The sequence below is a fragment of the Microcaecilia unicolor genome, chromosome 9 (assembly GCF_901765095.1).
Source record: "Microcaecilia unicolor chromosome 9, aMicUni1.1, whole genome shotgun sequence".
NCBI lineage: Eukaryota > Metazoa > Chordata > Amphibia > Gymnophiona > Siphonopidae > Microcaecilia > Microcaecilia unicolor.
In genome coordinates this window covers 195990865-196014575 of record NC_044039.1, presented here as the reverse complement: position 1 = coordinate 196014575, position 23711 = coordinate 195990865, and the positions used below count along the sequence as shown (strand labels likewise).

At 43.0% G+C, this 23711-nt stretch overlaps 1 protein-coding gene across 2 annotated transcripts in view; it reads left to right on the top strand.

The window, feature by feature from the left end:
* The first annotated feature begins 10540 nt into the window (after positions 1-10540).
* The window catches only part of EVL (Enah/Vasp-like), a 226589-nt gene continuing 213418 nt past the window's right edge, over positions 10541-23711 (top strand). Inside the window, exon 1 of one of the 2 annotated variants that reach the window (XM_030214620.1) lies at positions 10541-10740. In XM_030214620.1, the coding sequence (XP_030070480.1) occupies positions 10718-10740 (23 nt within the window). In that variant the 5' untranslated portion in view covers positions 10541-10717. The remainder of the gene's footprint in view (positions 10741-23711) is intronic. The other variant, XM_030214621.1, reaches the window with a different exon arrangement.

Here is a 23711-nt window from a genome sequence, read left to right as displayed (position 1 = left end):
AAGTTATTAACTACATCCCTACCCATTAACAAATCCCTCAGTTGGATATATTGAAAAAAAAAGCACCCTAATCTGCACCAGGTCCTGTAGCTGTTGATGAGATAAGTGAACTCCCTCAGCAAACAAATCCACGCACCTAATGAACCCCAGCCCCTCAAGTCTATGAAGCAGAAGACGAAAGTACGGTACAGAGAAGGGTCTATAATCCATCAATTAACTCAGTGGATGTAAGAAATCTGAAATCCCCAGGTCCGCCTTATAGAGCTACCACTGTTTCAGCAAAGGACCCAAAAACAGATGCCTCTCCCCCCCCCCCACCTTTATTTTCTATAGGTACCTAATAATAATAATTATTATTATTATTACATTTTTATCCCACATTTTCCCACCTATTTGCAGGCTCAATGTGGCTTACATAGTACCGTATGGTTGTTTGCCAAGACCGGTAGAGAAAAAAAAATACAAGGTGATATTCTGGTCGAGTAAAAGTGCATTTGATTCAGACATAATAGGGAGGGAAAGTTAAATAAAGTCCAGTACGATCGTTGGGTTTGCTGTGATGCAGAGTGTAGACATCTATGTTGGGTCAGTAGGATATGCCCTATTGAACAGGTAAGTTTTCGATGATTTCCTGAAGTTTAAATGGTTGTAGATCATTTTCACTGCTCTTGGAATTCCGTTCCATAGTTGTGTGCCTATGTAGGAGAAGCTGGATGCATAGGTTGCTTTGTATTTGAGTCCTTTGCAGTTTGGGTAGTGGAGGTTTAAGTATGTTCGAGATGTTCTGTTTCTGTTTGGTAGATCTATGAGGTCTATCATGTATCCTGGGACTACGCTGTAGATAATTTTGTGGATCAGGGTGCAGGTTGATCATGATAGTCTTTAAGCACCTTAAGTGCTGCTGCCTGATAATTTACTTTTAGATTAGGAAGACCGACCCCTCCTAAGGCCACTGGCTGCATTAATCTATGTAACCCCACCTTTGCTTTTTTTTTTTTTTTTTTTTGCTGCCACAAAAAGGCAACCATATATACACACAAACCAGGACTTGTAGCCACCAACTCAAAGAGAGTGCTTGAAACAGTTCACACCAGTATAATATAATAGAAATGTTTTATGTATGTAGAGTACCCTCAGATATTTACCACTATTACTGCAGTCAATAATGCTGCTACAAGGTGGCATAGCACTTCTTTCATCGGGTAACTCTAACAAATTTTTTGGGAGGAGCAACATATGCTCATTTTTTCATGCTTCCCAATCACCTCAGTGCTATAAAATCGCTTATCACTTTTAAAAATGTATATACCGTATTTTTCGGACTATAAGACGCACCGGACCATAAGACGCACCTAGGTTTTAGAGGAGGGAAATAGGAAAAAAAAATTTTTTCCTTTTTCCCTCCTCTAAAACCTAGGTGCTCCGGTGCGTCTTGTCCGAGTTCGGGATCGCCCTCCCCTACTTACATCACGCGATGTTCCCTGGTGGTCTAGTGACGTCGGGGCAGGAAAGAGCCCCCTCTTTCCTGCCCAGTGCGTTGCTCTCCGTCCTCCTGAATGCTGCCTGACAGTCTCGGCGAGATTCAAAATGGCCGCCGAGAATTGAAGTCTCGGCGGCCATTTTGAATCTCGCCGAGACCGTCAGGCAGCATTCAGGAGGACGGAGAGCAGCGCGCTGGGCAGGAAAGAGGGGGCTCTTTCCTGCCCCGACGTCACTAGACCACCGAACATCGCGTGACGTAAGTAGGGGAGGGCGATCCCGAACTCGCTACCTTCGGACTATAAGACGCACCCCCCATTTTCCTCCCAAATTTTGGGGGAAAAAAGTGCGTCTTATAGTCCGAAAAATACGGTGCACTTATCTTAACAAATTCTTGCCTCCCTGGCAGAACTATCTTGCCTTGCTGAAACATTCATCAATTGCCTTCCCCTGAAACCGCCCGACTCCGCGGGGTTTCAATCACTTTCCTCAGGGACAAGGGTTAAGGCAACCAGCATTCTAGACCACTTGGTGAAAAAGAGCTGTGGGAGTGCAAGGGGTATGTGGGCAAAAAAAAAACAAAATAAGAAATCTAGGGAGTATCATCATTTTACATTGTAGGCACCCGCCCCCGCCAAGAAAGTGGTAGATGTCCCCTTTGCTCTAAGTCCTGCTGAACCTTGGTCAGTAGTGGGGCATAGTTAAGTGCACGGAGGTCCTCCACTTGCACTGAAAGCCGGATCCCCAAATAGCGAAACCCCTTAGTGGTGAATTGAAAAGGAAAAGGGAAGCCCAAGTCCTCAAAAGACACGTTAAACAGTAGCACTTCCGTTTTATATGCATTCATTTTAAAACCTGAATATTGTATCTGTGTTATATGAATGTTCTTTCCACGCTGCCTGCTGTGATGTATCATTTGTACCCTGCTGACATCATATTTCTCTACTGTGCTGTTTTAATGTTTATATTTCTGACTTGGTATCATGTTATTTCTATTATTAGAATTCAGTTTGCTGTCTCCAGGTTTACCTCATTGACTGTATTTATGCTTATATTTGGTCATTTCAACTAATGTTACGCAGTGAAAATATTGTAAGTTACGTGGAGGGGCATTTTGGATAGTGCATCTAAGTCGGACTTTGGATGTTTCCGCTAAGCATACCAAATCTGAATAGGAAATATACCCATTTTCGAAAAAAAGAAAAATGTCTATCTTTTTTTTTTTTCGAAAGTACCTTTTCGAACAAGGTTTGTTGCTTTGTGTGTTTATCTTTTTAGGCCATTTTTGAAAGAAAACCGGACAAGTTAAAAACGCATAAAATCTATATAGTGATCTTCTGTATTTATTCCTACGCATTCTTGAATTCCGTCACCGTTTTTGTCTTCACAACCTCTCGCAGGAGGTCATTCCAGGCATCCACCACCCTTTATCTGTGAAAAAAACTTGCAAACTTCTCTTTCAAAATTTTAAGGCTGATTTTAAAATGTGGTTACCTTATGGTACTGTGTAGCTCAATGAACAATTTGTGTTACACCCTACCTGTTTATATAATACTTATTTTTTTTGTTTTTTAAAATTTTTTATATACTCATTATTTGTATTGTTAAGAAATGAGATTTAAAAGAGGGAAAACGCCCCTGTACGTCAGCAGTCTGAATATTCAATTGTTCATTGAGCTACACAGTGCCATAAGGTAACCACTGCTGATTGGGATTAATTTTCATATTTAAGTTCTTGTTTTCTTTGGAAAGTGACCTTAAGAGGTACCTATGTGCTGATGCTTTCTCTTAATGCATATCTCTTCAGTCCAGGGTGTATACTGATTTGTCAGAGCTTTTCCCTCCTTGTTTGTTCTATCCCCCTTCTTCACTATCGCTATTGTAGTTCCACTCTCTTTCCCTCTCTAGTCATATCTTTTCATCTGTACTCTCCTGATTTTAGTTTTTTTTGTGTGCGTGTGTGTTTATTAGACTGTAAACCGCCCTGAAGGCTGCCATAGGGTGGTGTAGCAAATATTTACTAAACTTGGAAAAAGTATTTCCTGACATTAGTCCTAAGTCTAACAAAAAAAAAAACAGCACGAAGGGCCTTTAAAAACAAAGGGACCACAGTTCTTTCATTAGAAAAATCCTTTAATATTGAACTTTGATTGAAGAAAGACCCGACATGGGCCGTGTTTCGGTGCTACCGCACCTGCGTCAGGGGTCACACCAATGACATAGGAGGTTTCAACAGACTAATTTCAAACGTCTGATGTTTTCCAAAATTTTGTATGATATGTTCCTTCGGATATAATGTGCTACTTCTTGTGTATACCTTACCTTGATTTGTATCTGCCATTTTCAGGACACAGACCGTAAAAGTCTTGCCCAGAACTAGCCCCATTTTCAGGACACAGACCGTAGAAGTCTTGCCCAGAACTAGCCCCACCACCCAAACACCAGCCCCACCTCCCAATCTCGGCTAAGCTTCTGAGGATCCATTCCTTCTGCACAGGATTCCTTTATGTTTATCCCACGCATGCTTGAATTCCGCTACCGAATGCAGTGCAAGACTCACGCACACCGTCAGTGTAAGTCTCAAGAGGGGTCACCTCCTATATCATTGGTGTGACCCCTGACGCAGGTGCGGTAGCACAGAAACACGGCCCGTGTCGGGTCTTTCTTCAATCAAAGTTCAATATTAAAGGATTTTTCTAATGAAAGAACTGTGGTCCCTTTGTTTTTAAAGGCCCTTCGTGCTGTTTTTGTTTTTTGGCTTGGACTTTTTTTGTACTTAGTTCCCTCTCTCTGTTACATTATTGGTCCTAAGTCTCCCACCCTGCAACCTCAACTCATGACCTCTAGTTCTCGTCTCTGAAAAAGATTAGTTTGCATATTAATAACTTTTAAATAATTAAATTTCTGTATCATATCTCCCTTATCCCTCCTTTCCTCCAGGGTATGCATATTGAGGTTTTCAAGTCTCTTCTCATACGTCATTTGGCACAAGCCCCATATTTTTGTCGCCTTTCACTGAACCACGTCAAGTCATTTGATGTCATTAGCGACATAAGGCCTCCAAAGTTGAACACAATACTCCAAATGGAGCCCATCAATGGCTTCTACAAAGGCATTACCACTTCCTTTCTTCTACTGGATATTCCTCGCTCTATGCAGCCAAACAACCTTTTGGCTACAGCCACTGCTAAGTTCTATGCCAGGCTGCAACTGCAGTACACTGCCTTGGGTGAATCTCTTCATAAAGGTGGTAGACTAAGGCCCTGATGCACAAAACCTAACGAGCCCACAACTTGCGTTTTAAACTGGTTCCAGCCAGTTTAAAACGCAAGTAGTTCACCCCGGGCATGCACTAAGGGCATTTTCCCTGCCACGGTAGCAGGCAACGAAAACGGAATGCAAATGTTTGAAAAGCTATTATAATGAACTGCAGTACCGTTGCAGCCCATTATAATCAGATGCACTACCGTTTTTCCGATTCCCTTACCGTAGGAACCCTAACGAGATGTCTGACCTCTTGGTAGGGCTCCTGTAAGGGAATCGGAAAGGAAAAGGGCCCCCAAAAAAGGTAAAAAAGAAAAAAAAAAAAAGCAGGGAGCGCATGTGAGGGTGTCCTTTAAGGACGTACTCTCCCTGCGCTTCTGAGAGACGTCTTTTTTTCGCAGTTTTTTGTTCTGCTGGCGCTCATGTTTTTTTTCCCCCTTCTTGAGAGTGTTCGCCGCGCCACTTACCCCTCCACAGCGAAATTTTTCTATTTTCCTGGTTGCCGGAGAATCGGGACGTCCCTTTAGATTAGGCTCCTCTTCCTGGTCTCTTCAGCCAATCAGAGCACGTTTCGCTGACAACAGCCAGCTAAGCCCGCTTTGATTGGCTGAAGAGACCAGGAAGAGGAGCCTAATCTAAAGGGACGTCCCGACTCTCCGACTCAGGTACCGAAGGACTAGAGAATGCAAGTGAGCTACAACGAGTAGCTCATTTGCATTCCCTATCGTTGATGCATTCCCGTTCCCTACCGATTCGCTATGGAATCGGTAGGGAACGGGAATTACCAATGTCTTTCATGCATCTGGGCCTAAATCCCAATAAATAAATAAATAAACTGTCACCTAACAGGGATATGGAGGAGTGGTTGAGGCAGGAACTGTGCTCTAATTTCTGGTCTAAAACACCTCCTGAAATCCTTAATTGGCTGCAGTTGGATGTGCAGTTTTGCAAAATGCACCAGTTCTATATGTAATTGCTCCTACATGTACAAAACCCTAAATTACACCACTTTTTTAAAAAACTTATTTTTAAAAGAAGGCTTTTCCTGCTGTACATTCCACAAAATGCACATACCTCTGGCCTTATATGTATTTTATGAATGTCCGCATATTCAGCGAGTGTTTTTTAAAACACATTGCAAATTTTGAATGTCCCAACTGGAATGTCCCTTTCCAGATCTAGATGACCTACAAATCCAGGCAGATGAGTGGCAGGCTAAATTTAGGAGCCTAACAGGCTTATTTTCGAAAGAGAAGGGTGCCCATTTTTCGACACAAATCGCAAGATGGGTGTCCTTCTCACAGGGTCGCCCAAATCAGCATAATCGAAAGCCGATTTTGGGCGTCCTCAACTGCTTTCCATTGCGGGGACGACCAAAGTTCCTGGGGGCGTGTCGGAAGCATAGCGAAGGCGGGACTGGGACGTGCTTAACACATGGGCATTCTCGGCCGATAATGGAAAAAAGAAGGGAGTCCCTGACGAGCACTTGGCTGACTTTACTTGGTCCATGTTTTCTTGTGACCAAGCCTCAAAAAGATGCCCGAACCGACCAGATGACCACCGGAGGGAATCGGAGATGACCTCCCCTTACTCCCCCAGTGGTCACTAACCCCCTCCCACCCTAAAAAAATGTTTTAAAATATTTTTCCAGCCTCTATGCCAGCCTCAAATATCATACCCAGCTCCATGACAGCAGTATGCAGGTCCCTGGAGCAGTTTTAGTGGGTACTGCAGTGTACTTCAGGCAGGCGGACCCAGGCCCATCCCCCCCTACCTGTTACACTTGTGGTGGTAAGTGTGAGCCCTCCAAAGCCCACCACAAACCCACTGTACCCACATCTAGGTGCCCCCCTTCATCCCTATGGGCTATGGTAGTGGTGTATAGTTGTGGGGAGTGGTTTTTTTTTTGGGGGGGAGGTTGGGGGGCTCAGTACACAAGGTAAGGGAACTATGCACCTGGGAGCTTTTTCTGAAGTCCACTGCAGTGCCCTCTAGGGTACCCGGTTGGTGTCCTGGCATGTGAGGGGGACCAGTGCACTATGAATGCTGGCTCCTCCCATGACCAAAGGGCTTGGATTTGGTCGTTTCTGAGATGGGCGTCCTCGGTTTCCATTATTGCCAAAAATCAGGGACGACCATCTCTAAGGTTGACCTAAATGTTGAGATTTGGGCATCCCCGACCGTATTATCGAAATGAAAGATGGGCGCCCATCTTGTTTCGATAATATGGGTTTCCCCGTCCCTTCACGGGGACGTCCTCAGGAAAACATGGGCACCCCGTTCGATTAATGCCCCTCCACGCGGCACATTTTCAAAGAACATAGACGTCTCAAAATGCCCCAAAAAAGTCTAATGTGCCAGAAAAGTCCAAATAGCAATTTTAGAAATGCAGAAAAAAAACCCCATCCAACACTGCAGTTCGTCCAAATAGCAAGGGGGCATGTTGGTGTAGGGTAAGAAGCATGTTCTAGGCATGACTACGGAGGGCGCAAAAACAGGATGTCCAATAGCAATAATTGAACAGGAGAAACTTCCAAGTCTTAGATTTAGGACGTCCTAAGTTAGACCTATTTCAGTCACATCCAGGTAAACAAAAAAAAAAGTGCTCTGATTGAGCAGCTGACCCCTCCATAATTCCCCTGTGGTAACTGTCCCTCTCCTTCTACCAGGATCTATGACAGCCTCAGGTATTTCAGGCATTCTGACTAGACAGGTGTGGTAGCCGTGTTAGTCCACTTTTAAAGGTAATCAATAGAAACGAAACAAAATAAAACATGGAAAAGAAAATAAGATGATACCTTTTTTATTGGACATAATACATTTCTTGATTAGCTTTCGAAGGTTGCCCTTCTTCGTCAGATCAGAAATAAGCAAATGTTGGTAGATGACAGTATATATGAGTGAAACATCAAAGCATTTCAGTGACAGTCTAGCAGGATGAGGGTGGATAGGTGAGAGACAGGAAGAGTCGGGTGGATGAGGGACAGGGAGATATACATGGAGATAGGAGGGTGACAAAGCAGTACAATTTTATGGTTTATAATGGGCTAGAAAACCCAGATCTTTGTTAAGTCCTGTCTAGTGGGTGTCAAAATATTTAATCATTCTGACGTCAAAGGTCTTACATTTCTGTATTGTTTTAAAGTTCCCTTTCAGGATTCTTACCATGAAATCACTGGTACAGTGTTCTGGTTTTGTAAAGTGCTGTCCTACAGAGGTGACATCCTGATTGGTACTAGCATTTTTCATGTGGTGTCTGTGTAAATTAAATCTCTTCTTTAGCATATGACTGGTTTCTCCAATGTAGCAGCCTTCATTGCATTTTTTACACTGAATGATGTATACCACGTTGGAAGATGAGCACGTGAAAGATTCCTTAATGTTTAATATTTTTCCTTTGTGAATGACCGTGATGTCCTATGAAATGTTTTGGCATAGTTTGCAGCTGGATATATTGCAAGGATGTGTGCCATTCTTTTCTTTTTGAGTCTGTGTTGGAAGCTTACTTCTAATTAACTTGTGTTTTAAGTTGGGTGGCCAGCACTGGTGGGGACGGGAATATCTGTTTCAGTAATTCATCCTCCTGGAGTAGAGGCTATAGATCTTTTATGATTTTTCTTAATTTTTCCAGCTCTGGGTTGTATGTCACTATAAGGGGGATTCTTCTGTCTGTGGCTTTTTTTTCTTTGTACTGTAGCAGATTTTCCCTGGGTGTTTTGAGGGAGGAGGCAATATTCTTGGAGATTATTTTGGGGTTGTAGCCTTTCTGTTCAAAGGATGCAGTCAGGATTTCGAAGTGTCTGTCTCTGTCCCCTGGGTCAGAGCAGATACGGTGGTACCTTGTGGCTTGGCTGTAAATAATGGATCTTTTTGTATGTGGAGGGTGGAAGCTGGAGTTGTGGAGGTAGCTGCATTTGTCTGTGGGTTTCTTGTATATGGATGTTTGTATATATCCGTCGCTGATTGAGACTGTGGTGTCCAAAAAATTGACTTTTTCTGGGGAGTAGTCAATTTTGAATCTGATTGTAGGATGGTATGTATTGAAGGAACTGTAAAATAGTTTCAGAGTTTCTTCCCCCTCAGTCCAAATAATAAAAATGTCATTGATGTACCGATAGTATTTTAGGGGTTTGGTCTGATATATATTCAGAAATGTCTCTTCCAGCTCAGCCATAAAGAGGTTGGCATATTGGGGTGCTGTCCTGGTGCCCATCACAGTGCCCATTATTTGTACATAGATATCATTGTTCAAGTGGAAATAGTTGTGAGTTAAAATTAATTTGATTAATTTTGTAATAGTTTCTGGTGAGTATTGATGGTCCAGTGCGGATGTTTTTAAGAGCTTCTCACATGCAGCTATGCCATCCGCATGGGGAATGTTGCTGTATAGTGATTCTACATCCATTGTGATCAGAAGGGTACCCAGTGGTAATTGCTTGATATGTTTCAATTTATTCAGAAAGTCTGTGGTGTCTTGAAAGAAGCTTGTTTGTCTTGTGCACCTTAGGTTTCAGAATTCCCTCTTTAAGTCCAGATATTTCCTCCACGAGTGTGCCAATACCCGATATGGTCTGCCAGGGTTTCTAGGTTTATGAATTTTGGGTAGCATGTAGAATGTGCTCACAGAGGGCTGGTTTGGTATGAGTTTCTTCAGATGTGGCTGTACTTTGTTTAGGAAATGTTCTGATAAGGTCTTTCAGCTACTTTGTATAATCCTGTGTGGGATCCTCAGTTTCCTGTAATATGTATTGTCTGAGAACTATCTGTCCTTCTTCAATGTATTTTTGTGTGTGACCAAAGCAGGAAGCAAGTGTCAATAATAGCCTAGTGATTAGTGCAGTGGACTTTAAACCAAGGGACCTTGATTCAAATCCCATTTTAACTTTTTTTTTAATAGTGAGCCATCCAGAAACAGAAATATACCTACTATACCTAAATATATAAGCTACCTGCAAGCCAAAAGGCTATTAAAGTGGAGTACATTCAGGTACAGTAGATATTTTTCTGTTCCTGGAGGTCTCACAATTCCAAATAAAAGTTAAAAGTGGAATTTGAATTGAACTAGGGTCCCTTGGTTTAAAGTCCACTACACTACCCCTCTTCTCTGCCTGGATGTCTGTGTGGCTATTTTTCTCAAAATAATGCCAGACAGATGTCACTATCCCTGTTTTTTTTGCCATTCATAGTTGGATGTTTCATTTTAGAAAATGACTATTATTCATTTTGGATGTTCTCAGCGTAAAAATGTCCATCTCGCAGCCATTTTTGAACAGAAAATCTTGATGTTTTTCCTGTTTGAAAATGGCTGTGAGATAGACGGGGGGGGGGGGGGGGGGGGGGGGGGGGGGGGGGGGGGGGGTTGATGTTATGGACAGGATGTCCCAATTCTGACTTGAATTTTGTTTGTTTTTTTAAATGCCCCTCTATGTTTTAGGTTGAAATGTAGGTCCCTCATTTTAGCCAACACCCTTTCCAAGTTTGGATGCCTAAAATATGGGAACCTAATGTAGGTTCTGAGCATTTTTTTAAACAGTGGCCCATAAGCTTACTTTTATGTTCTGTGTGTTTGTTTTTTTTCCCCCTCTGTTAATGTAGTGATAGTGACCTTAAAATGCATAAATAATGTAAACAACCGGATTGTTTGGGGGCTTCTATAGACTGAATAATACAGATAGGAGCCTGTATTCTTGGAGAACAGTACCAGTTCACTGCATTAATCAAGCTTGCTGGAGTGATCATGTGGTCTCTCTCCCTCTCTCTCTCTTTCTCTCCCCTGTCGGCTGCTGCTTCTCAGCAGCTGGCTGAGCTGTAGGCTGCAGGCCAGTATCTGCAAATCCATTCTCTTCCGTACCGTTTAAATGTATTGCTTTTCAACCGTGCGTTTTTCTCCCTCTTTGACGAAATAAATGGTGTACCTGCATGTCGAGAAGATATTTTATTTTATATTTCAAAGAATTTGTCGATTTGCTGGGCCATGTATGCATTTGAAGAATTCAGGTAAGCTCTCTCTGCTCTATATATAGCTGTATGCCTGCTTTTTGTTCTAATAAGATTTTTTGCTGTGTAATGTCAGCCAGCTTTGGTGCTTAAGGCGGGCTGCAGTGTTCCTTAAATTGCAAACTATTTACTCGGGGTATGGTGAGAGACCAGTAACAGACACGACATCTGTAAGCAGTATTTGACTGCACATTCAGAGTACAACCTGGATCATCAGTTATATATCTTTTAATGCCCCCAAGCACCATTTATACTGCAAGTGTACGAGCGATTTGTAGACACGGGGGCAGGCTGTCCTTAAGGTAAACTGTCTTTTCGGAAGAGAAGTCTTGAGACTGCAACATACCTCTAAAAAGATAAATCATAGCCGTAGAGGAGCAGTGTCTTAACTGTGCCATTCTTTTGCCTTTTCCTGCCTCGTTTTATTCCTGGGAAATTGTGAGAAATGTTATTAACGTTTAGAAATGAATTGTTCGATTGTTCTTTATGTATGCACTATATTGAGAACATTTGGTATAATCTTATTTGCCTTATTTATATGATGAGTGCTTATCATTTGAATTGCATCAATCGTTTCTCTCTTATCAAGCTGTATCCGAGCAAACCTTGATGATGGGGAGGTGTGTGTATGTGTGTGTGTGTGTGAAGCGGAAGGCTCCCTCCTTAAAGTGAGAGGAGAAACCTGTATGCCAGCACACAGTGCTCGTTTTCCTTCTGTCTTGACTGCAGTGCTCTATTTTGGAATTTGTGACCTTCAGGAAAGAGCAGACGTTCACTTTTCCAGGCTTAGCTGATGTTTCTTGTAGGTCGTAGTAGAGTACAGTGGAAGAGCAGACAGGGTTAGAACGTTCACGGTGCAGTGACGTCAGACCGAATGGGAGTTTTGCAGGGAAACAGCTGGGATGCAATTTGTTAGCAGGTTATAAGCAATTAGAACACCTTGGAGTTTGCAGACTAAAACGTTTTACCGAATAGGTTGCTTGATCAGAAGGAAAGGTTTGGCCTCAGGTAGCAAGAAATCTTTGGCTTACTGGCCCCTATTTTTTGTTCTCTTGGATAAGTTTTATTTGTATTGGAGGTAATACTGATATGGGGAAATTCTATAAATTAGCAACCCCAATGCCATGCGCTTAGTGCCAATTCTATAATGGCATCTTGGTGCCAGGATTCCATTATGGAATAATAGCATATATTGGTATTGGCATGTCCATGTTCACACCATAAGCTGGCATGCCTAAGTGTGTTATTTATAGCATTGTATAAATGAGACATGCCCATTGCCTGCCTGCCTGTGTTTACCGTCTTCCCTTCAGGTGCCCTGGCTCTTATTTGTTATTTTATTTGTTTATTTAGATTTTTGCTCACACCTTTTTCAGTAGTAGTTCAAGGTGAGTTACATTTAGGTACACTGGATATTTCTCAGTCACAGGAGGGCTCACAATCTCAGTTTGTACCTGAGGAAATGGAGGGTTAGGTGACTTGCCCAAGATCACAGGGGCAGCAGTGGGATTTGAACTGCTCTGGATTGCAAGACAGGTGCTCTAACCACTAGGCCACTCCCCAACTAGCAGGATTCTGTGTAGAATCTCAAATAGTAGCAACAGAATCTCACATAGTAGCAACATTCCATGTAGAATCTCAAATATTTATTTATTTAGATTTTGCTCATGCCTTTTTCAGTAGTAGCTCAAGGTGAGTTACATTCAGGTACTCTGAATATTTCTCTGTCCCAGGGGGGCTCACAATCTAAGTTTGTACCTGAGGCAATGGAGGGTTAAGTGACTTGCCCAAGATCACAAAGAGCAGCAGTGGGATTTGAACCAACCACCTCTGGATTGCAAGACCAGTGCTCTAACCACTAGGCCACTCCTCCACTCAGCAACATTCCATCTAGAATCACCAATAATAGCAACATTCCATGTAGAATCTCAAATAGCAACGTTCAGTGTTCCACTGCACTAACCACTAGGCTACTCCTCCACTAGCAACGTTCCATGTAGAAGCCTGCCCTTGCAGATCAGCCGCGCAGGCTTCTGTTTCTGTGAGTCTGACGTCCTGCGCGGCTGATCTGCAAGGGCAGGCTTCTACATAGAACGTTGCTAGTATAGGAACAGTCCATGTAGAATCTCAAATAGTAGCAACGTTCCATCTAGAATCTCCAATAGTAGAAACATTCCATGTAAAATCTCAGATAGTAGCAATAGAATCTCAAATAATTTATTTGGATTTTGCTCACACCTTTTTCAGTAGTAGCTCCAGGTGAGTTACATTCAGGTACTTTGGATATTTCTCTGTCCCAGGGGGGCTCATAATCTAAGTTTGTACCTGAGGCAATGGAGGGTTAAGTGACTTGCCCAAGATCACAAGGAGCAGCAGTGGGATTTGAACCGGCCACCTCTGGATTGCAAGACCTGTGCTCTAACCACTAGGCCACTCCTCTCTTAGATGCAGGGCACATAACTGGAAGGGGGAATATCGTCTAGTGCAAGTAGACGCCTAACTGTCAATCAGTGGTGCCTTTGAGGTGCTTAATGGTGCATACCTCTAGGCACCAGTTTATTGAATTGCCCTGATAATGTAACATTTTCACATTTTATTTGTATTTATTTACTAGAATTTATTAATCACCATAATCTGTATGGAATAGCCCCAAACTACTTACAAAAGTTTGTACAAGTTTACCAACCTAAAAGAACGTTTAGATCCTTAACTGACATCAGATTGATACCCCCAAACAGACAAGTTTGCCACTTGAATAGAACCTCCAACTCAACTCTGATAGGCAAGGGAGCAGAATTATGAAACACAAGCTACCAAACTATCTGGCCTTCCACTGAAAATGAAAAACCTGGCTATCCAAGACATCACTGAGGATAACTTTATTGTGGAAATGATCCCACTTCACCAGGTTTTGGCAAAATCAGGTGCATCAGGGGGTCCCAGTATTTCATGAAGGACTGATTGAAACATGAAACCACAGCACACTGTTTGCTTTCCACCTTTGAAATCCTTGGAGCAGAATTTTCCAGGCAACCCAGAGGGTAAGTGCAGTTGAGACACAGAGAGGGGCATAATCGAACGTGGACGACCATCTCCATGGGCGACTATTATATGTACAGTTGAATAAGGTATGAGGATCTGGTCTTAGGGTGTGTGGGAAGCTAGTCCAGATGTGGATTGGAGTGAGTAGATAGTCAATCTCCACATGTATGAAAGGTTTGAGAAAAGAGCCAGGCTTTCACCTGCTCCCTTTTATTTACAGAATAATCCTCTCCCGTGCTAACTTTTAAGATGAGAAGGTATCTTTTTTTTTTTTTTGATAAACAGTCTTTAGTACTAGGCAAAAAATAAAGCCCAATGCAGATGCAGAGAAACCCATCACTTACAGAGGTGGGTTGGACCCAGCTCACAGTGTTTATTAAATGCTTCGGGGGGGTTGCTGCTGTAGTGCAGAGATTTTGCTGGAGTCCAGTGTCATGTTGTCTAATTACAGTTATCACACCAAAATTGAGAGAAGTAGAAACAGCCCTCCTCGAGGGGGGGGGGGGGGGGGAAGGATCATGTGGTGACGCATTAAGTTGCAAACTTAGAGCTAGAGAGGAAGAAGTAAATTGCTTATTATTTCACTCCTTAACTGACAATAGTTATTTGTCAGGCAGATTGTTCTGTGGTTTTGTTTTAAAGAGATATATTTTGCTTGAGGTGAAGCTGAGGCATTGTGCACACAGCCATGTTTCATTTATTTAAGTGTTTAGTTCTTGTCTTGATCCCATGTGGGTTACATTGAGATATGCTACGCTCCTATTAGTCCTCTTCCGTGGAGGGGCATAATCGAACGGGGCACCCAAGTTTTCCTGAGGACGTCCTTGCAGGACGTCCCAGCGAAGGGGCAGGGAAACCCGTATTATCGAAACAAGATGGGCGTCCATCTTTCGTTTCGATAATACGGTTGGGGACACCCAAATCTCAACATTTAGGTCGACCTTAGAGATAGTCGTCCTTAGAAATGGTCGTCCCTGGTTTTTGGCGATAATGGAAACCAAGGACGCCCATCTCAGAAATGACCAAATCCAAGCCCTTTGGTCGTGGGAGGAGCCAGTAGTGCACTGGTCCCCCTGATAAGCCAGGACACCAACCGGGCACCCTAGGGGGCACTGCAGTGGACTTCAGAAAAAGCTCCCAGGTACATAGCTCCCTTATCTTGTGTGCTGAGCCCCCCAAAACCCACTACCCACAACTATACACCACTTCCATAGCCCTTACGGGTGAAGGGTGGCACCTAGAAGTGGGTTTGTGGTGGGTTTTGGAGGGCTCACATTTACCACCACGTGTAACAGGTAGGGGAGGATGGGCCTGGGTCCGCGTGCCTGAAGTGCACTGCACCCACTAAAACTGCTCCAAGGACCTGCATACTGCTGTCAGGGTGCTGGGTATGACATTTGAGGCTGGCATAGAGGCTGGCACAAAATATTTTTAAAGTTTTTTTTTAGGGAGGGAAGGGGTTAGTGACCACTGGGGGAGTAAGGGGAGGTCATCCCCGATTCCCTCTGCTGGTCATCTGGTCAGTTCGGGCGTCTTTTTGAGGCTTGGTCGCAAGAAAAAATGGACCAAGTAAAGTCGGCCAAGTGCTGGTCATGGACGCCCTTCTTTTTTCCATTATCGGCCGAGGACTCCCATGTGTTAAGCACGCCCCAGCCTCGCCTTCGCTATGTTTACGACACCCCCCCCCCCCCCCCCCCAGGAACTTTGGTTGTCCCCGTGATGGAAAGCAGTTGGGGACGACCAAAATCGGCTTTCGATTATGCCGATTTGGACGACCCTGTGAGAAGGATGCCCATTACTCGATTTGTGTTGAAAGATGGGCGCCCTTCTCTTTTGAAAATAAGCCTGATTGGCTCCCTATCCATTTCCATATACAGTTCAAACTCTTCTTATTGACTTACAAGTGCATTCACTCTGCAGCTCCTCAATACCTTTCTGCTCTTATCTCTCCTTACACTCCTCCCGGTGAACTTTGTTCATCAGGTAAATCTCTCTTATCTGTACCCTTCTCCTCCACTTGCTGCACCATACGTCTGGAATAGACTTCCTGAGTCAGTTCACCAAGCTCCATCTCTGGCCATCTTCAAGTCTAGGTTAAAAGCCCACCTTTTTGATGCTGCTTTTAACTCCTAACCCCTGTTCTCTTGTTCAGTACCCTACTACTACTACTGCTTATCATTTCTATAGCGCTACAAGGCATACGCAGCGCTGTACATCATACACAAAACAGACAGTCCCTGCTCAAAGACCTTACAATCTATATAAGACAGGTAAACAAACAGAACAATTAAGGGTAAGGGAATAAAGAGGTGAGGATAAAAGGACAGGGCAAGTGAGTAGTGCTTAGGAGTCAAAAGCAGTGGTAAAGAGGTGGGCTTTAAGTTTGGACTTGAAAATGGCCAAAGATGGGGCTACCCATGTTTGTTGTATCATTTCCACCTTAAGTAATTCCCTTATCCCTTATTTGTCCTGTTTGGCTGTCCTGATTAGATTGTAAGCTCTGACTGTCTCTTATATGTTCAAGTGTAAGGCGCTACATATGTCTAGTAGCGCTATAGAAATAATGAGTAGTAGTAGTAGTAGTAGTAGTAGATACAAGAGATATTTCCCTGTCCACCAGAGGGCTTACAATCCAAGGTGTCCTTTTACCAAGCTGTGATTGAAAGTAGCCTTAGCATGCCTTTAAGCAGGTTTTTTTCTACACACTAAGGTCATTTTCACCGCAGCAGTAAAAGGGCTAATTTTCCATTTGTTGAATTAATGGCCATGAGATAATGTTCTCCACAATATAAGGGCAGTAACAAATATAAATCACTTGCTAGGGACCACTCATCTAAATTCACATCAACTTCGTCAGTCCCAATTGTTATTTTTTCTCCACCACTTTACTTAACGCAATTTTTGTATATATATCACAGTTTTCACAATCAATTCTAACTCTTGCCTCAGTAGTGCCAGATTGTCCAACGATAACTATTGGCAATTCAAACGGCACTCAGTTCTTCATTGGCTTTATTTTTCTATATTAGTATTTTTAATGCACTTATCTTAGGCATTTTCAGACCGGGGGCTCAAAGCTGTCCGACATGCATGTTTCGCCACTGGGCTGTGTCAAGGGCTTCCCCTGTAAAACATTTTACAAATACCGTCTCAGCCATATTATGCAGGAATTATACTTTTACTACCCACACCACCCTTTGAATGATCACCCACATGACGTATCTGGAACCCCAGGCTCCCATTGGACCAAAATAGGAAACATTTAAATTGAAATAGAAAACATTTAAATTAAAGAGCCCCACTCCAATTCTGCATTCAAACCTAACGGGTTAACTGTATTTAACCAATAGAAGTACCACTGCTCCCGATAGTTTAATATTTTCTTACTGATTCCCCCTCACTGCCTTGCTATATATGTTCTAATACTCGCCATCGGATATCCTCCACCTTATGATTTTTTCCTACCCAATGCTCAACCAGGGGGCTTGAAAATTCTGAGTGACAATACGCAATTTATGCTCAGTCAAACGTACCCTAATAGACCGGCTACTCCTACCTATGTAAATTAGATCACAATGGCACTTGATACAATAAATGATGTTTTTAGTATCACAATCAGTGACACTCTTAGCCTTCAAAAAAAATTTTGTGCCCGGATCTACCCAGTGTGCCCCATCAATCGTCGTATTGCACCATTGGCACTTCCCACATTTTCTATGTTCTCCATCTTCCCCTCTGCCCCTAGGCAAGGCAAACTAATTTTTCGCTAATTTTCCCCTATTGTCTTTCCCCTAGTATACGAAAAAATAGGAGGCTCAGGGAAACAGGGGTACAATTGTACCACATGCCAATGCTTCCATATACTCTGTGTTATCATCTGGCTGACTTCTGTAAAGGGTAGGACACAGGTTAAACTATCCATCTCTGTTTTCTCACATTCTGCTAGCAGAAGGGAGCGCTGAGCAAACCTAGCCCTAAGGTAGGCTTTTTTGATTGCAGATTTAGGGTAACCCCTAGCCTCAAATCTCAGACTCAACTCCTGTGCTTTTATTTTAAACTCCCCAAGGGAAGAACAGACCTGTCTAACCCGTAAAAATTGACTTATGGGCAAACCATTTTTCAATTTAAACGGGTGAAAACTTCCGAATTGGAGGAACGTATTCCTACTCACTGGTTTCCTATACAGGGTTGTAGCCAATCTCTTCCCCTCCTTATAAATGAGCATATCCAAAAACTCAATTTTATCTTGACTAGCCGATTTTGTAAATTTGATGTTAGCATCTAAGGAGTTAAGCCACCCCACAAAATCATCCAACTCCCGCTCTGTTTTCGTCCATTTTCGCCTGTTTTTTCTTATGGACGAAAACAGAGCGGGAGTTGGATGAGTTGCGGAAACAGGAAATGAGAGACAGAGAAGGGAAAACTGAAGTAAGTGCCGAGCCTGTACGCTTTTTATCGCTGCTGCCGGCTGCCGTAACCCCGACGAGGTAAGTCAGGATGACTTTTAAAATTCGGAGGGAGGCGGCCTGGAACTGGAAGGGAGGGAGGGAGGGACGACGACCCTGGAACTGGGAAGAAGGGAGGGGGGACCCTGGAACTGAGAGGGAGGGGGGAACCCTGGAACTTGGAGGGAGGGAGGGGGACGCTGGAACTTCCCTTAAAAACATTAATGGCAGAAGGTGATTACCTTGCTAGCGCCCTTTTCATTTCAATGAGAAACGGGCTTTTTTTACTAGTATACTACAATTTACATATGAAACTATATTGCCCTGCCCATGCTTCACACAGATTCTGCCTATGTGTTCACCTACCTTCAAACTACACGCCATCACTTTTAGATGCTCTATTATAGAATAGCATGTATCCAGAGCACGCGGTGGCTAAGAAAGCAAATAGAATGTTAGGAATTAATAGGCAGCACTTAGACACACCATTTCAGAATAATTTGAGGTGCCAAACACAGTACAAAGCACCCCTCACTGGACACAGTGAAGGAGCTTCCTCGATAATGGGGGTGCTCAGCACCCACATAGCTGGCTCCTATGCTTAGCCATGTAGGTTTCCAAAATGATAAGACACACATGTCTTTTTGTTGGCACATGTCTAAGTTCTTAAATGCCAGCATAATTGTGAAAATGCCGGCACTTAGACTTGTTGAGCTTCCTGCATTGAGATTTTAGATGTAGACAGTTGAAAAACGTGCTGTTCCCCACTTCACATAACTGGCACATACACATTCATTCCTGCTTATATTTTAGAAGAGGCTGTGTTTTGGTAGATCCTCATCGGAATTTGACACATCCCGATCTGGTCATCTCAATTCCTATTTCTACATTCTATCTAAAATCTGCGTTCGTGCAGTTTTTTACATCACCAAATAGCATGAATTTTTATTTCTGCTGCTGTTATTAATATGTTGACTGGTGCGATTAAAAAAAATAACGAAGTTTGAAAGCTGCAGCTGTTCCCACTGGGTTCCTCCTGCATCAGTAGCTGAGCTGTCAGAAGTGCCAGAGCTATTGTGACAACTTCTGTAATAATCTCTTTTGAATAAAGTTTGACATATCAATATTTAACCATCTCTCTGACCTCAAGTGCACCATTCTTTAAATTAGTCACCTTACTTTCTAATTCTTCTTACTCTCTTACCTATCTATATGTTCCATCTTTGCTTACACCCTTCACTGTCTATTAAAATGTTCTATTATGCATTGTGTTGACATTGTAATGTAGCATACTGTGCCATACTTTGTATTGTTATTTGAATATTTTTACTGCTGTAATCATAGGTGCCGACTCCGTGGGGGGCTCGAGCACCCCCAGTATTTGACCCGTCGGAAGTTGCCAGCCCGCCCTCTTCTCCTTCAACAAACCTCCACTGGTCCGCCCTCGCCTTCCTGTGTGCCGCCCAGAATTTTAAAAGTCATCTTACCTTGGGGTCACGGCAGCAGCAGTGAAAGGCGAGCAGGCTCGGCGCTTCAGCCTTCCCTTCTCTCTCAGCTGTGGTCCCGCCCTTGCGGAAACAGGAAATGAGGATGGGACCAGAGCTGAGAGAGAAGGGAAGGCTGAAGCGCCGAGCCTACTCACCTTTCACTGCTGCCGCTGGGACCCCGTAAAATTTTGGCGCAGATCCTACACCTAACTTTACGCGCGTACATAACAAATTTAATTTTTGCTAATAATTGCTTCTTTAAAAAAAACAATTATTGACACTAATTGACTCGTTATTTGGTTGAATTGCATGCACAAATTGGGAGCACACCCAAATTTGCCCGTGGAAATTTTGGCGAGAATTAGGGGGAAAATGCAAATAAAATATACATAAAATTCAAATGAAAAGCTTAGTCGTACTGTATATTAAATGCCACTGAAGGCAAAAGTGCCTAGAGCTCACAAATATATATCTCATATAATATCCAGCTCTCTCACCTATTCAACACATTTTCACCAATTGTAAAGGGTTTACATATATTGTATAGGATCCCTCAGATGTCTCTGTCTCCACCACACAGGCTTAACATAGTAACATAGTAGATGACGGCAGAAAAAGACCTGCCCAACAAGATAAACTCACATGTGCTACTTTTTGTGTATACCTTACCTTGATTTGTACCTGTCCTTTTCCGGGCACAGACCGTATAAGTCTGCCCAGCACTATCCCCACCTCCCAACCACCAGCCCCGCCTCCCACCACTGGTTCTGGCACAGACCGTATAAGTCTGCCCAGCACTATCCCCGCCTCCAAACCACCAGTCCCGCCTCCCACCATCGGCTCTGGCACAGACCCTTTAAGTCTGCCCAGCACCATCTCCGTCTCCCGCCACTGGCTTTGCCACCCAATCTCGTCTAAGCTCCTTAGGATCCACACAGGCTTAATAACGTGAATACGTTCTCCGAGATGAATGACCAGTTTTGAAATGAAGATGAAGAAGTATAGATTGAGACCACGTTTTAAAAGCTAAGTGCTTTAGTTTTGAATATATTTAAAAAAAGAGAAAGAATAAAAAGTGAAAAGGATATATATTTAAGAAAGAAGAATTTATATTAAAGAGTGTTTTGATAGTAAAATGGTTCAAATGAAGAATATCTGCCCACCATAAAAGTGCCTGGCTCACGTTATTAAGCCTGTGTGGTGGTGACAGAAACATCTGAAGGATCCTATACAATATATGTATACCCTCTACTATTGGTGAAAATGTGTTGAATAGGTGTGAGAGCTGGGTATTATATGAGATATATACTTGGAACCCCCTCTATTGAAGAAGTGATACTATATTTAGTGGATTAGAGCTCACAAATGTGGCCCTGGAAGGACAACTATATGAAAACCCAAAAGCCTACGTGCCTTTATAAGATACACTCTCTGAACTATACTTAATAGTGCACAATAGCTCTTGCACAAATTTGCAACCGCTCCAAAAAAGGTGCAAATATGTGTGTGTACGCATGTATTTTATTTTTTAAAAAACATGCATATGTCACAACTCAGCCCCTGTTCCACCCAAAATACACCCATGGCAATACCTATACACACATACTTATAAGTTATTGCACTCTTTTCGGCACATATACTTATATGAGCACATTCAGCCACCCAATTTTCTAAGAGATTTACATGTGCAAAAGCTTTAGCAGCATATATTTATCAATGTGGGCTACCGTTAAGACAGATTATATTACCACTAACTCATGCTATTTTAGTGCAGGCCCCATTTTATGCAATGAGTCCTAGGGCCATATTTACTAAGCTGCGCTAAGAGTGCGCTAGCGTGTTTAGCTTGCACAAAATGCAAAGTCGCCCATAGAAAATATGGGTGACTTTAGCATTTAGCACGAGCTAAAAACGCTAGCGCACCTTAGTAAACCGGGTCCCTAGTTACTAATAACTGCGGTAAAAAGTAAAATAACACTTTAACAGTAGCCCATGTAAATAACTTCACCTCTAAGGGGTATAGTTATCAATGTGGGCTATTAGTAAGACATATTATATTACCAGTAACACATGCTATTTTTGCACAGGTCCTAGTTTATGCATTGAGACCTAGGGGGGAAGTTATAAAGGTGCAGTAAAAGGCAAAGATACACCAAAATATAATCCCCAGTGCTAGTACCACTAGACTACCACTAGGGGTCACTGGCACTATTTTGGATTTGGGTGCCAGCAAGGACAAGAATAAGTGGGCATTGCTTCTTGCCCACACCACTAACCTCCATGGATCCCATTACTATAGGCCCAGGGAGGCCTTCAGGAGGGTGGGCAGAGGGGTTGGGGATTGTTGCCCCTAGGAGGAGGGGGTTGTCTGGAGAAAGCACTTCTGCCTGAGCCCCACCACTAGGGGAGCTAGTCAGATTCGGGGGACATCTTGTGGGGGAAGGGGACCTGGAGGGGCATTTGGTTGGGGGGTGGGGCTATGCCACTGACGTTTTGGGGGTTAACAGTAAAATAGCACATCTGAACAGTAGCCCGTGTTGATAACTGTGCCTCTTTGTACATGTATCTTGTGTATGCGGTTAGTTTAAGATGATGGCAATTGAACCTCTGATGTGAATCGGTTGCTTGTGGTGTAATTGAGCCTGGTGAAGGCAGCTGCCTCTGTGGTATGAATCATGTCTCATTGGGTAACGATGGCCCATTAAATGACTTTGTTTCTGTTCCAGTGTACTATTTCAAGCTCTAAAAACAAACAGGAAAGCCTTTGTAACTCTTCTTCAAAGCCTGTGCAATGTTTGTGTTTCATATTTATTCTTTTTATCCTAGATATAATAATATTTATGAATGAGCAGTGCCTGTTGTTCCCAAAATCCTCTATTTATTCAAGTGAGCTAAGTATTACCTTGTGGTTTAAAATAACCTTAGTTTATTTTTTTATGAATATTGGCCATTCCCAGCGGTCACTAAAGGTCTGGTGGGTAGATATTATGAGGGAGTAAAAAAAAAAAAAACCCTGGGTGGTCAAATCAGTGGATACAAAATTTTGGGATTACTCTGGGGGTCTTTTACTAAAGCTTAGCTCTAGTTATCTGCAGCAGGGGCCATAGGAATAAAACGAGCCCTGCTGCAGATAACTTGAGCTAAGCTTTAGCTTTAGTAAAAGACCCCCCCCCTCAATAACTCATTTGAAAACAAGCTTTTGTGGTACTTCTCTGTTGGTGGAAGGTGAGCAACTTCAGGAACTCCATTATAAATTATTGTTATTTATATACTAGTAAAAAAGCCCCGTTTCTGATGCAAATGAAACGGGGGGCTAGCAATGTTTTCTTCTGTGTGCATGTGGGAGTGTGTGTGTCCATGCCCTCTGGCCTCTCTCCCCTCCCCCCTCTGAGTCCTTCACTGTTACAGAGCCAGCGATTTGATTTCGTGCTCTGCTGTTGTCCTTCACTGACTGTGTTACAGAGAGGGCGGGGCAGACACTCATAGGGAAACCGGATATCTCGCCCCCCTTCACACTTCCGGCTGGACTGGAGGCTTCATAGAACGTTGGTGTTGCCTTTTATATAGAGAGATATCCACCTTTCAAGCACAAAGAAAATGTGATACCCTTCGGACGGAAAATATGTATTACACGTGCAGCTGATAATTCTTCTTACAAGCATTGTATATGAGACTGTCCTGTAATATATTGCGGCGGCAGCCAAAAAAGCAAACAGGATTCTAGGAATTATTAGGAAAGGGACTACGTAAATAAGACCAAGAATACTATAATGCCTTTGTATTGCTCCATGGTGCGACCTCACCTTAAGTATTGCATTCAGTTCTGGGGGCTTGATGGGCCGGCTCAGGAAGTTTATTCCATTCTGCACCATATGCCTGGAATAAACTTCCTGAGCCGGTCCGTCAAGCCCCATCTCTGGCTGTCTTCAAATCTAGGCTAAAAGCCCACCTTTTTGATGCTGCTTTTAACTCCTAACCCTTATTCACTTGTTCAGAA